Source organism: Natator depressus, chromosome 5 (genome assembly GCF_965152275.1).
Source record: "Natator depressus isolate rNatDep1 chromosome 5, rNatDep2.hap1, whole genome shotgun sequence".
Taxonomy (NCBI): Eukaryota; Metazoa; Chordata; order Testudines; family Cheloniidae; genus Natator; species Natator depressus.
The window spans coordinates 22,228,582-22,244,358 of NC_134238.1; the positions used below are offsets into that span (position 1 = coordinate 22,228,582).

At 41.3% G+C, this 15,777-nt stretch overlaps 1 protein-coding gene across 1 annotated transcript in view; it reads right to left on the minus strand.

The window, feature by feature from the left end:
* The window catches only part of PDZD2 (PDZ domain containing 2), a 311,312-nt gene that overhangs the window by 46,479 nt on the left and 249,056 nt on the right, over window positions 1–15,777 (minus strand). The window contains exons 8-11 of the mRNA XM_074952415.1: window positions 7,074–7,185; window positions 4,129–4,277; window positions 3,371–3,490; window positions 1,819–1,933 (exon numbers count right to left, since the gene is read on the minus strand). Coding sequence (XP_074808516.1) covers window positions 1,819–1,933; window positions 3,371–3,490; window positions 4,129–4,277; window positions 7,074–7,185 — 496 coding nt within the window. The remainder of the gene's footprint in view (window positions 1–1,818; window positions 1,934–3,370; window positions 3,491–4,128; window positions 4,278–7,073; window positions 7,186–15,777) is intronic.

A 15,777-nucleotide genomic window follows, 5' to 3' on the forward strand; every position in this document is an offset into this window, starting at 1 on the left:
CAGAGAAAGCTGGCCGTACGCCCACACACAGAACACTAATGGCATTCTACATAGTACACAGAGTGTTCAGAGAGAAAAGCAAGCTAAACACACAGAGGTGTCTGAGAGTCCATGACACCTTCACCCCAAACAAATCCCAGAGCTATGTCTGCTTGCTTAGTACTACAAGGCTTTGGGTCACAATACTTTCAACCAGCTGTGTTGAGCTACTTCTTTCGAGGGAGAAAAAGAGAGCAGGATCCAGACCTCTCTTCTCCAGTCTTACACACCCCTACATCTGTGCATAATTAGACGGAGCACTATCATCTCCACCTTTTCCTAATCCAATGCAGAACTGAATACCCAAGCTCTGATTAGTGGAGGATTGTTAGGTTTATGGGATATCTGGTAACTATTGGCTTCTCAGGGCCAGTGCACAAAGATTACATAGGAGTGCCTTCCTGCAGAAGAGACGGCACTTGCAGTGCTATGTAAACCGGCATTTTAAACCCACGGTCAGTTGGTACCTTTACCAACCAGTCTATATGTGAGCACACACAATGCCATGGCTAATCGACGTGAATCTATACAGCCAACCTGAAAGGCAGGAAAGGTGGTAATAAATCAGGCCATGTCCATACTTTACTAACTAGCGGCATGATCTTATTGTCTTTCTTGTCCTTCCTCTCCTCTTTCCAACCCTGTGTCTGGTTAGACCATTCTTGTCATGTCAGAGCTACACAGTAAGCTCAGCAGGGCAGGGACGGTGTTCTCATATGTTGTATGAAGGTGTCCTGTGCATTTTGGGTGCTCAAAAACACCAAACAACAAGATCCCAAAATCGACCCTCTGAAGTACATTTCTCTGTACACTTCCCCAGGCATGGAAAGACTTCCTGGGGATTATTCCTTCCCTTATTTTGTTCTCTTAAAGCACAACAAAAACCCAATAGGTTGAGTGGTCTGACCAACTTTCTGTTGAACAGATTGATAAGATGAATTCACATGCTGATACCCTTCCATTGGTTTCCAGGCGCACAAGTAAGGCGAGCAGCTATAGTTTTTCAGCTGTGTTGAACTAATTTGGCTCTGTGGCCTTTTACACAGAATTGGATTCTCCCCACTATCTATATAATAAGATTCCAGGAATGTGACTCTGTGTGTGTCATTCTGAGGCCTAAAATGTCTGTTGAATCAGTGTGAAGTGGTGGAAGCAGCTACAAGCATGGCTGAGAGCTACTTTTGTTAGAATATCACCAAACTGAGTCACCACTAGCTTAAGTGTTTAAGTTCTCAGCCATTTTGATTTTTACAAATTACACCATGAGGTGTACAGCTACAGTAAGGCACGTCTTTATGCCATGCCAAGAGTCCTAGACCACTGTGATAGCACAGATAATTCAACCAATCATCATCCTTACTCTACAGCTAATTTTCATGCAACAATTTAATTGGCTGTCTGAGGGAGATTTCACAGATGATGGATTACTTGTCCCAACTGCCACACCCACGCACCCAACTGCCACCCACACAAATCCACCAGCACAACCACCCACACAACAGCATAACCAGCATACCCAATAATCCCCAAAACACATTGCCCTTTACTGTAGCACACCCCCTTCGTTTGCCACCTGTGCAAATCCACACAACTCTCCCAGCACAACCCCCAGACATAAAATCAACACAACCACCCACAGAAAACCAAAAAACAGATTCGCAGTCTGCTACTCTCCAATTTTTAAGTTCTCAGCCATTTGGGGCTTAAATTTTTTTTTTTTAAACACACAAGTTTATGAATTACCCCTGTGCAACAGCATGGGCTTTTAGCTTCTAGTACCTTCTTTAAGTCTTCCATCAGCAGCAGCTGCTCCATTTGGGAAGATAGTCTTCACAAAAATCCCCATGCGTCCCCGAGCAGAATCCTGGCCTCCCACAATGCTGAATCCAAGACCCTAAAGAGACAGGAAGAAGTGATATATTGATGGCACCCAACTATGTTATCACTTATCTCATAAAGGCTGTTTGATAGTCCAAGAGGAAGGAAACATGACAATCTAATTAGCTGATGGTGAATGATGCTGTGATTTTATTCTCCACTCTCCCCTCCTGATCTACTCTCACTCTAATAGTATCACTCACCCTGAAAGTTGTCATAGTCATCCTTAAATACAGAAAAAGTTTATTTCATGTTATCATGGTGCTATGGTTTTATGTTCGTCATTTCTACTTCTCCAACTATAACAGCAGCCTCCTAAACTGATGGATTGTGGAATTCCCAACCAAGAGACCCATATCCAGGATTAACTGCAATTTATTCTGCTAACACAGATATTGTATTTCCTCAGGAAGGAGAGAAATGTAAAAAGATGACATAAGGTCAGTGTTGTTATGTTAGCAGAAATTGAGTGTGTGTGTGAACATTTGTTTACTTAAGTAAATAACGAATTCCATATTTAAAGACATGTACGTAAACATTCCCCCAGAGTCTATTCCCCTCTCTGTAAATGCACGTAACTCCTATTACTTTGTTGGCATCCTTTCATCTACGAAAGACAGTGGGAATTGCAGCCTATGCTGTAGACGGTTTGGTCCTATTACTATCAATGGGAATTACAACCATTGAGATAAACAAACCCCTTCAGAATTATTACTTCATGAAAAATATGGCCGTTAAAAATACTACTCTGCTTGTTACACTAGTATCATAAGTATGAGATGAACTTATTTTAGGATGCCCCTGTAAAATATATTAGCACCTCGTGTACATGCAAACATGATATTGCACACACAGATCATGGGAGGCATTGTGGCCTAATGAAATGCCTGGGGAAATAATCAATCTGGATTCCAGTCTTGGTTCTGACTCTTGACTTTCTATAATTTTTAGGCATTCAGAGTAAGGGTGGTGATTGGCTGACTTACCTCTGCTATCACAATGTTCTAGGCAGATACAGTATAAAAACAGACAGATTTTCTTGTGCAAAGTGGGCTATTGCGAATGCAAACAGGTACTTAGCTGAATGAATACCTGTTTTGCATACTCGCATGCATATCTGTAACCATGCACTCATTCTTATTTAATATTTATATTTCCATAGTGGCCAGCGATCTCAATCAGGATCTGGGCCACAACATGCTAGATACTGCACACAGACATAGGAAGATATCGTTTCTGCCTCATTCATATTTTGCAGGCATGACTTAGGCATTCAGGTTTCAAAACTTGGCTCTTAAGTGTTTATTATTACTGATCATCACATAGAATGAAACAAGCACATGACAGATTTACTTTAACAAACATTCAGAGCATGATTTTCACAGGTGCTGAGGTTCAGTGGGAGTTGGGCCCAGAAGATCAGGCCTTTGTGATGCTATGCTAAAATCCTCACCTTGCCTTGTCCTTTCATCAGGACAATGTTGGAAATAATGGACGGCTGGGCCAGTCTCCATGGAGATTCCACCTGAGCTGCACTCAGTGAGCGGGTGGATTTCTTCACAATATGGTATTCCTAACGAACATCAGAAATTAAATTTAATTCATTCTGTTTGAATGACAGAGGCACCAATGTGCTTCATGGGAAAAGTTCTGATATAGTCATGGACTAGACAAAAATTAAAATGGCTATTGTATATTAAAATATACACCTGGTGATAAACTCCTGGCCCTAATGCCATTGAATTCACTGTGGCCAGAATTTCATGTTATATCTATTTAACGTCTTTTATAATGTAACAATTAAAATATTTTCTTTAGTAAACTGAGATACTGTGTAGATTCATGATCTATAGAAGTCATGATCTTCTGAAGTAACAACTATCCCATCATCAACTGAAAGAAAGAAACACACTGTTTGTTTAAATAGTTACACCTCTTTAACTACAGCATATTCATGCATTACACTGGCACAGTACTTCTGTTTCCCTCAGCAACTATAACAGCCTTCTACTTCCTCACAGCTAAAGGAGTCCTCCTTTAGCTCAAGTGGTAGGTGCTGAAGCCTGGGGTCAATTCCCCATGACGCAACTATGCAGCCCCAGTTTGTTACAATCATTTCTAGCAGCTTGAGGAAAAACCTTAGACTGAGTAAGGACCTGGGAATTTGGCTGTAAATCATTATTAGGCAGAGTAAATAGTATAACCACTCACCTGCCTTGTTCCTGAGGATTCAAGCTGCTGGGGAAGAGAATGTTTTCTCCCTCCCCGGGAATATTTCACTGCTATTTCATAATTTGATTCACCATTCTCCACGGTCAGTTCATCATTTTCTCCCACAGATTCTAAACGGGATCCAGCCCCTGAGGGACAACCCAGGAATGCCATTTATTAGACAAACAGCAGCACCTTTTAATTCTGACAAGCCATGTGATGGTTGACTTTTGTAAATCATAAATAAAACAATACTACGGAGCAGCATCCAGTTGGGTAGCTCAATAATTTCCCATGGAAGAGTTAATTTTGCTTGTTATCAATTACTGATGTGCATTGCATACAATTAAAAAAAGATGTAGGAGCATTCCCATCTCCATCTCATGCTGACAAAAATGTCTTTAAAAATCTATGGCCAATGCAAAAGTCTTAGGTTCTGTGATTAGCTATAGTAAACAAAATGAGATAAAAACAGAGAGTGAGCTGGAATTCTGCTGACTGCACTCATTGGTGTGCACAGCTCACAAGCTTTCTTTATAGCTTACAAAGCTGACACTGTAGTTGCATTCATGTCTGGAAATGTCTCATCATCCTGAAAGTAATTTTTCAGGAATGGAAGAAGGAACATGGTGCCAAAAAACATGATTTGCCTTCCTTTCTGGCAACAGTCCCAGTTGTCTTAAAAAAAAAAAAAAAGTGAATGTAGAGTTAGTATAAGGTATGGAATCGTTTGCCTTGAAGGACTCCCTGTAATTAGCCAAAGGGTATCCCAGTTTTTCACACTCATCATCAACGTGCCTCCATCACGACCTGAAGAAACCACTCATTCTATCCACCTAAGGCCTTGTCCACACTTACGGCAGTGTGTAGGGTATGTGTAGCTGCACTCCGCAGTGAAAGGCAGGTTGCATCCACACTTGTTATTACAGCATATAGCTACACATGGCAGTGGACAGCTCAAGCAGGGACAACAGGACTCTACACTGCTAAAAACAACAGTGTGAACGCGGGAGACATTACTTGCAAGTGTAGACAGCTGTGTAGGGTATATAACCTACACGGCTGTCTACACTTGCAAGTAATGTCTCCCACGTTCACACTGTTGTTATATAACCCTAGAGTTCAGGCGTAAAGGGCACTCTGCTCTACTCTACCTGCCTGAGCCGCGCGTCACCATCTACTCTGCTCACTGGGCGTGCAACATCTGTACTCTACATGCTGCCCTAAGTGTAAACATACCTTTAGGCCAGGGGTTCTCAACCTTTGTCTTTTTGAGGGCCCCCCCAACATGCTATAGAAATTCCACAGCTCACCTGTGCCACAACAACTGTTTTTCTGTATCTAAAAGCCAGGGCCAGTGTTAGGGGGTATCAAGCAGGTCAACTGCCCATGGCCCCACACCACAGGGGGGTCCTGCGAAGCTAAGTTGCTTGGATGTAGGCTTTAGCCCCACCACGGCAGGACTCCGGCTTTGGCTTTCTGCCCTAGGCCCCAGTGAGTGTAATGCAGGCCCTGCTTGGCGGACCCCCTGAAACCTGCTCACGCTTCCCCAGGGGGCCCCGAACTGCTGCTTTAGGCAATGTCTGCACTCCCTACAGTCCGGACTATGGGGATCTGAATCACAGTGCTCACCAAAGTGCTGTGCTGTAACTCCCCGTGTGGACTCTGCAGGCGTGAACTGAAAGGTTCCTAATTCACATTAACATAGTCCTCTTCAAACAGGAATACAACAAGCCCTTAGGCACTTATGACCCCATTAACAGTAGTATCCGTGCACATCAATCTTTTATCCTCACAACACCCCTCTGAGCTCAGGCAGTGCTGTTATACCCATTTTACAGATGGGGAACCAAGGCACAGAAACTGACTTCCCCAGAAGTCTGGGCAGAGCAGGAAATTGAACCTAGGTCTCCAGAGTCCCAGGCTACTGCGCCAACTACTGAACCGTCCTTCCTCTCCTGCCTACTCCACCCTATGCCACTCCCAAACAGGGTGCCAGGGTCACTCTGCCACCCTACTGAGCTTTCGTAGTATCTTGTGCTACCACCCTACCAATCTCAATGAGATAATTCACAGGGTAAGGTGCTCAACCTGAGTGGTGGTGGCAGGATCTGGTTCTACACACACATTGTTTTAAATACAAATAAGTATTCATTTCAATTGACGTGATCATGGGTTGTCTAAATTCTTGGGGGGACATGCAAGCCATTTGGATAAATGGAGAGCCTGTTGACTGGAGGAGTGAGTGATCCCAAACAGACATGGTGATGAGGATGTGTGATTACTGTGATTCAGGTATTTGGAGTTCATGTAAAAGGGAGTTGTACTACTTTCACACTATTTATTGTCAGTCTACTGGAAGGCATGACCTTTTTCTATTTTAGATTTGAGTAACAATAAACAAGCCAGTATTTTGCCCTAATGAATGGAATAAAGTGATGGCATTTTGAAAAAGCCCCCACCCTCAAGCGAAGAATAGCTCAGTGGTTTGAGCACTGGCCTGCTAAACCCAGGGTTGTGAGTTCAGTCCTTGAGGAGGCCATTTAGGGATCTGGGGCAAAAATTGGGGATTGGTCCTGCTTTGAGCTGGGGGTTGGACTAGATGACCTCCTGAAGTCCATTCCAACCCTGATATTCGATGATCTATGATTCTAAATAAATCAACCAAATACACAGGAAATTTAAGGAATGGTAAATAAAATTCAGTAATGCAGAATTTTGCTTCATTATTCTGCCAACAACAAGGTTCAACTCAACAAGCTCTGCTGAATGCAAACATTGTGCTGTTCAAATTCCCCATCCAAACCAAACTATCTTGAGGTCCAACAGAAATAAAACCTAGCTCTGCTTAATAGGTTTCACACCTAGCCCACTCTGTTTGATGTGCAAGAGCTCTGCAGTGGCATATGATCTTTTATTCATATCTTTTACCAAGCCTGCTTTACCTTGGGATCGGCTTCTGTATTTCAATATACCACCTCCCAGGGTCGGACTTTGGCAATTCCCTTTGGTCACTTCCACATTAGCAGGATCTGGAGACTTATCGGTTTCTGTCATCTGAAAAATAAGAAAAAGGAATATATTGAAGAAACTAGCCAAGGTGATGGAATTGCTCTAATTTTTACCAGTGTTTTCTAGTTTGAAGAAAATTCCATGGTACATATTCCACTTACAATTTCTTTTTTTTTCCCTGAAAGCTTTGAATTTTATTAAACTAGTTTTATATGAGCCAGAAAATTCAGCAGAGTCTTTACAGATATTTCAATGGATCCCTTTTGAAATTACTGAATAACTTCATCCATCCATCTATATATTTTTAAGAGCACCATCCTGCAGTCTTTACTCATGCAAAATTCTCAGAGAGAAGGAAGTTTAGTCAGGAATACAGGATTTGGCACTGATCATTTTATATAAAGTTGTAGGGCAGATCTCCACTGCTTATTCTCCATTTAGTCAGCTCAAACTTCCACTGACCGTCAATGACAGCTTTGTAGGGGAAACCACATAGAAACCATATTATTTTATTAATATCAATATAGTGAATATTGATGAGTCTGCAATACAAAAAGCTAGCTTAATAAACTGTTGTTAAGATTACACAGCTAAGTACTCAAAAGTCTGGCAAGGTTATATGCACAATCTTAACTCTGATGCCTTGTGCAGATGCATTAGGATGCAGAGCGTTTGATTATTCACTACCTAACATCTTGTGATGTCATCTACACATGTGCAAAGTTGGTGAAAAAGGTTGGCATCTGCATACGTAGAGGTGGCAATACAAGGTGCAATCAAGCTTATAGTCTTCAATGGCATGATCAGATTTGAGAGCCCCATTCCTGCACATGCTGAGAGGCGCACAGCAAATTTGGAACACTCCTTACGAAATGTACAATTAGCCCTCCTCCATATCTGTGCACCCTACAAGATCCACGCCAATGCTTCCCCCAATCCCACAAGTTGTTATGCAGGTGCAGTATTAATATATTTTCCTAGATATGTCACTTCATAATTATCTTTGAAGTGTTCACATGCATTGATGAATCCTCTCTTAGTTGTGCACTTTATAAACGTAGGTAAAGTAGCTAAAATGCATGCTCAGTACAATTTTGGAAGGTTTCTGACATGGGGGAAAAAAATCAAAACTCAAATTTCCCCTGGAAAAGCAAAGGAACTTTTCCTCAGTATAGGCTATTTTCCGGACAAATTTCACCTTTCAGGACACAGGCAATTTCATACTCAAAAATGGCTGAACTGCTTCTGTTCAAAATTTCCCCAAAAGACTTCACTGTTTATGCAGAGCCAAAGCCTGTAAAAATTCTGCTCAACAGTTGAAAGTTTCAGAAAATAATAAGTGACTGATAACAGGCTTGAAATGGAAACTGTTACGCAACCCTAACTCTACCGGTCATAGCTCCTACTACTATAATGCTATACATAATTTTTAAACTTATTTAACACTTACATTCCAGCTATTTCTTGGTGATATTGCAAGGTACCATAGCCGCAATCTCAGGGCTCTATTCTAATGCTAAATGGTTTGTAACTCACACTTCTGTATAATCTAAATGACTCATCTAAAGAGCAAGAGAACTCTATTCTCCTAACAAAATTACTGCATCCAATTTAGGTTGGCTTATATACCCAAGAGGGGATAACTCATTCCAGAAGAGATGCAAGGATCAAGCCAAAAAAAGTCACTGGGACAGGGCCAAAATATCACTTCAGCTCTTCCCAAAAGCTCTCTGCTCTGGGAAAATATGCCTAAAACACAGCACTGCTAGTTAGACCTGATCCAGGACTGCTATAATTTACACCATCCTAATCTATAGCCAATAATTCCTTGCCTGTTCATGTATAGTAAACAATCTTGAATCTCATGACAAAAGTCACTTACACTGACATACAGAGTCATATATCTAGTTATTTTAAAGCCCTAAAGAACAACACAGGGATGCCGGGATGCTGCTCACTCTTTCAAGGATGACAGGGCTGTTCATGATTTGTAGCTCAGGGAGCCAGGGAACACAGGACCAGGGATGCTTGAATGCAGGCAGCTGTGTTTCTCTATGCTCTGCATCTCTATTGCTGTCGTTCACTCACCATGATGTGATGAGCTGTCATGTTAATTTAGAATGCCTGCTGCCTCTGCAGCTTCGGAAAGCTGGAAAGAGTATACAAATGAGGCCACGCCATAGTTTACGTATTCATTTACTGTGCATTCTCATTTGCATAAACACCCTACTTTCTATTCTATCCACCTCTGTAAAAGCTATCATCTGCCCTCTTGAGTTTCCTTTTAACCTGCTGGCCTGGTTCCCCTACCACTTCCTCATGTCCCTCTCCCTACTCCCCCTTCAAATTTCCTCTCTGGCTTTCTCTTCCACTGAGCTTCCATCACACCTACAGCCTGGTCCCTTACAGCTGAGGGATAAATGAGAACAATGCTCTCCATCACACTGCCCAGCTTTGCTCTAGCAATCTGTCTGTCTCTGGGCAGGCTGAAGGCTAATTTCTAGGCATGGTCTTTATAGTTAGAATCCTCCCATGGTGAGATTTCTACGACTAATGAGACCCTGTCTACTGGAGAATGTGGCCACAGCAATTCAGGCTAGAACAATCCCCCTACAACACCATAGCTAAGCAAGAGATTTAAACTACTGGCCTGGAGCAGCCACCACAGGAGGCTTAAACGTCCTGGATGTTGGCAATGTAGGTTTCAGGCTACACTCAATTTGCAGTTTGAGCAAAGGCTCAGGACAAAACGTATGAACCAACTGTTGCAGAATAAGGTAAGACACATTCAGCAATTACGTTAAGCTTGGAGTTGGGAGGGGAGGAAGGAAGAATCCCCACCTCGGTCATTGACATCAACCCCAGTATTTTGCAAAATTACCTGAATCTTTCCACTGCACCTATGACCATACACTCATATGCAATAACAAGCAAGCTATCAATTTGCAAACACCTAGAAGATAACAGAACCATAGAATCGTATGACTGGAAGGGACCTCGAGAGGTCATTTAGTTCAGTCTCCTGCACTCATGGCAGGACTAAGTATTATCTAGACCAGCGGTGTCCAATACGTTCGTCACTAGCCACATTTGGCTAATAGGCTATAGAATTGTGGCTAATGCATGTGGCTTTTTTATAATGTGGCTAATAAGAAAAATTCAAAACCACAAGTGTGGCTAGCAGTGTGGCTAGCACTGAATTTCTACTGGACACCGTGGATCTAGACTATCCCTTGCTATGTGGGATATCTTGACTTTAGTAAGGCTTTTGATACTGTCTCACATGATCTTCTCATAAACTAACTAGGCAAATACAGCTTAGATGGATCTACTATAACTGATTGGAAAACAGCTCCTAGGGAGTAGTTATCAGGGGTCACAGTCAAACTGGAAGGGCATATCAAGTGAGGTCCTGCAGGGATCAGTTCTGGGTCCAGTTCTGTTCAATATCTTCATCAGCTATTTAGATAATGTCAGAGAGAGTACACTTATAAAGTACCAAGCTGGGATGGGTTGCAAGTGCTCTGAAGGACAGGATTAAAATTCAAAATGACCTGGAAAAACTAGAGAAATTGTCTGAAGTAAATAGGATGAAATTCAATAAGAACACATGCAAAGTACTCCACTTAGGAAGGAACAATCAACTGCACTCATACAAAATGAGAAATGACTGCCTAGGAAGGAGCACTGCAGAAAGGGATCTGGAGGTTATAGAGGATTGAAAACTATATATGAGTCAACAGCGTAACACTGTTGCAAAAAAAATGCAAACATCATTCTGGGATGCATTAGCAGGAGTGTTGTAAGCAAGACAAGAAGTAATTCTTCTGTTCTACTCCATGCAGATATAGCCTCAACTAAAGTCTTGTGTCCAGTTGTAGGTGCCACATTTCAGAAAAGATGTGGACAAATTGGTGAAAGTCCAGAGAAGAGCAACCAAAATGATTAAAGGTCTAGAAAACGTGACCTCTAAGGGGAGATTAAAAACTTGGCTTTGTTTAGCCTGGAGAAGAGAAGACTGGGGGGGGGGGGGGGGAGGGAGGAGGGGAGGGGCATGATAACAGTGTTCAAGCAAAAAACGGTTGTTACAAGTAGGAGGGAAAAATTGTTCTCTTTAACCTCTGAAGATAGTACAAGAAGCAATGGGCTTAAATTGCAGCAAGGGAGATTCAGGTTAGACATTAAAAAAAACTTCCTGTCAGGGTAGTTAAGCACTGGAACAAATTGCCTAGGGAGGTTGTGGAATCTCCATCATTGAAGGTTTTCAAGAACATGCTGGACAAACACCTGTCAGGAATGGTCTGATTATTATGTAGTCCTGACTTGAGTGCAGGGGACTGGACTAGACCAGCGGTTCTCAGCCTTTCCAGACTACTGTACCCCTTTCAGGAGTCTGAATGGTTTTGTGTACCCCACGTTTTGCCTCACTTAAAAACTACTTGCTTACAAAATCAGGCATAAAAATACAAAAGTGTCACAGCACACTATTACTGAAAAATTGCTTAATTTCTCATTTTTACCATATAATTATACAATAAATCAATTAGAATATAAACATTGTACTTACATTTCAGTGTATAGTATATACAGCAGTATAAACAAGTAATTGTCTGTATGAAATTTCAGTTTGTACTGACTTCACTAGTGCTTTTTATGTAGCTTGTTGTAAAACTAGGCAAATATCTAGATGAGTTGATGTATCTCCTGGAAGATCTCTGCGTACCCCTAGGGGTACGCATACCTCTGGTTGAGAACCACTGAACTAGATGACCTCTTGAGGTCCCTTCCAGTCCCACACTTCTACGATTCTATGGTTCCATATAAGCCATGGTCCTATAAAGAGGAAACACCCAAACTGTGTGTGATGTCCCGAAGGTCAATTGCATGCAAATACAAATGATCAAAATAAAGCCCCAAAATATTCTTACAGGCTTCCTGGATTATATTATATCCAACTTGGTTTCAGACTACTATAAAAAGTAACAAAGAACAAGGTAATTTAGATATTCTTTCTTCTTGTAACAAAACAAACGTTTATTTGACACAGGCTATAAGCCTTTGGGGAAGGCATTCTAGAATTTTCAATATACACCCATGACAGAGACATTATTATTTAAATTGATGCTGTTGTATAATAAACTACCTGGGGTTTTATTATGCGGTAAAAACAATTAGAAATCCAAACCATGGTGCTTCTAAGAACAGTCCTTTGTCTGTAATCTTTGGCTCTAAACGTGGTTGTTTTGTCATAACTCAAAAGAAAAATGTGACGCTGCCCTATTCTTCTGGCCACATGGGGATGTATCTTTTGAACGTCTAGAATCTGTAGCCCTGCCATCTTCATTTTCCTTGCTTTCCAGGAAGTGAGGTGATTATTTCAGTTCTGTGTGCATCTCATTAAATGAACCCAGAAAATCCTGTTCAAGGCTGTTTCATTGTTAGGACAGCAGGAGCTGTACCACACGCTGTAGTTTGAAGAGATCTAAAACGAGAAAATTCTGCCCCATTCATTTAGTAACTTCAGCATTCAGTGATTGTGACATCTCAGTGGCTTCCAAGGGGAAACAGGGCTATCATGAACACAGAGCTCTGGCATTAATACAGCATGAGGGGCTACTCCAGAGTCCCTTCTCAGGCAAAACCCCAGCTGGACCAGGTCCTTAATTAGGCAAGATGAAGAACAGCATTATAAAAGAGAATGCATTCTACTGAACCACAAACATCTTGGCAATCATCACAAATTGACACAGCAAAGCAGCACACTAGGGATTATACGATAGACTAAGCAAACTGTTTACTGCTGCTGTTGAGATGATAAGCTTTTGTCTTTCCCATCAGTGAATATATTTAACACCTCATGCAAGATCCCAATGTGTTTCTTCATTGAGGAGAGCAAATAGAAGATAGACACAGTTTGTTTCCTAAATGTGAAGTGAACTGCTATACAGATAGCACAAAATAATTGGAAAGATCTCTCTCTAGCCTGCAGAACCAGCACCACAGGGTCAGCTGCAGCAGGGCAGATCAATTGGCCACTCTAAAAATTTTTTAAAAGACCATCTAAGCCCCGGTACACATCAAAATTTCACATGCTTTTTAGAATGACTTTTGCTCTTTTTCTGTCCTGGTAAATAACCAATGTACAGAAACAACATTTTCTTCTTAAACATGATGTTAAACAACATCTACTTCTAGTCCTATGATTCAATGATGCCCTTTATATATATTTGTCATAAAATAACAACATTCTTATACATATAGGGCATGATTCATAGGAACATAGGAATTACCACACTCGATCAAGCCAGTGGTCCATCTCACCTAGTATCCTGTCTCCAACAGCGGCCAGTGCCTGTTGCTTCAGAGAAATGTGCAAAAAAACCCCAGAGTAGACAGATATGGGATAACCTGACTTGAAGGGAAGTTTCTTCCCAACACCTACAGGTTGTTTTATGCTCTAAAACTTAATAGTTTTATTCCTTCCAAAATTTACTTTCTTTTCAATTGGTAACTCTGGATTTTCTTGTTATCCGTATAGTCTTTTCTTGAATCTTCCTAAACATTTGGTCTCAAATACATCTTGAGGCAAGGGGTTCAAAGGCTAATTGTACATTAAGTGGAAAACGTTCCCTTTTTCAGTCTTAAATTTCCTCCCTTTCAGTTTAGAAGCATAGGACATAGGACTGAAAGGGACACCCTGGGTCGAGTCCAGTCCCCTGCTATCATAGGCAACCCCACCAGATAATCCCATTGATAAACTTATGAAGCTCCATCTTAAAACTAGTTAGGATTTTTTTTCACACTATTCCTACTGGATTCCAGACGCTATTCCAGAACCTCACTCCTCTGTTGGTTAGAAACCTCCTAACTACTTTTTTTTTTTAAAGGCTCCAGAAGCAATCCTGGCAATTACAGGTCAGTAAGCCTAACTTCAGTATCAGGCAAATTGGTTGAAACTATAGTAACAGAATTATCAGACACATAGATCAATACAAGTTGTTGGGGAACAGTCAACATGGCTTTTGTAAAAGGCAATCATGCTTCAATAATCTATTAGGATTCTTTGAGGGGGTCAACAAACATGTGGACAGGCGTGATCCAGTGGATATAGTGTACTTGGACTTGCAGAAAGCCTTTGACAAGGTCCCTCATCAAAGCCTCTTAAGCAAAGTAAGTGGTCATGGAATAAGAAGGAAGGTTCTCTCATGGATTAGTAACTGGTTAAAAGACAGGAAACAAAGAGTAGGAATAAATGGGCAGTTTTCAGAATGGAGAAAGGTAAATAGTGGTATCCCCCAGGGATCTGTACTGGCACCAGTGCTGTTCAACGTGTTCATAAATGATCTGGAAAAACAGGTAAACAGTGAGGTGGCAAAATTTACAGACGATACAAAATTACTCAAGATAGTTAAGTCCAAAGCAGACTTGAAAAGTTACAAAGGGATCTCATAAAACTGGGTGACTGGGCAACAAAACGCCAAATGAAATTCAATGTTGATAAATACAATGTAATGCATATTGGAAACCATAATCCCAACTATACATACCAAATGATGAGGTCTAAATTAGCTGTTACCACTCAAGAAAGAGATCGTGGAGTCATTGTGCAGCGGCAGTCAAAAAAGCTAACAGAATGCTAGGAACCATTAGGAAAGGGATAGATAATAACACAGTAAATATCATAATGGCACTATATAAATCCATGGTACGCCCACACCTTGAATCCTGAATGTAGATCTGGTTGCCCCATCCCAAAACAGATATATTGGAATAGGAAAAAGTCCAGAGAAGGGCAACAAAAGTAATTACGGGTATGAAATCGCTTCCACATGAGCAGAGATTATAAAGACTGGGACTTTTCATCTTGGAAAAGAGATGACTTAGGGGAATGTGATAGAGGTCTATAAAGTCATGAATGGTGAGCAGAAAGTGCATAAGGAAGTTTTATTTACCCCTTCTTGAACCGGGGTCACCCATTGGAATGAATACACAGCAGGTTTAAAATAAACAAAAGGAAGTACTTCTTCACACAACACACAATCAACCTGTGGAACTCATAGCCAGGGAATGTTGTGAAAGCAAAAACTGTATCTGGGTTCAGAAAGAGTTAGGTAAGTTCATGGATGATAGGTCCATGGCTAGTAGCCAAAAGGGCCAGGGATGCAACCCTGTACTCTGGGTGTCCCTAGCTTCTGACTGCCAGAAGCTGGATCACTCTATAATTGCCCTGTTCTGTTCATTCACTCTGACGCACTTAGCATTGGCTACTGTCCGAAGACAGGACACTGGGTTAGATGGACCATAAGGCTGTTCTTATCTTCTAACTTCCCGTCTAAATTTATTCATGGCCAGTTTATACCTCTTTCATTGAATGCCCCTAAATTATGAGCTGCAGACTGGACCGCTACAACTTTCTGCAAATGTGACTGACATTGAAAGCAATGCAGAGGCGACACATTGTACAAAAAGAAAATGAGTACTTGTGGCACCTTAGAGACTAACCAATTTATTCGAGCTGTAGCTCACGAAAGCTCATGCTCAGATAAATTGGTTAGTCTCTAAGGTGCCACAAGTACTTCTTTTCTTTTTGCGAATACAGACTAACACGGCTGCTACTCTGAAACCTGACATTGTACA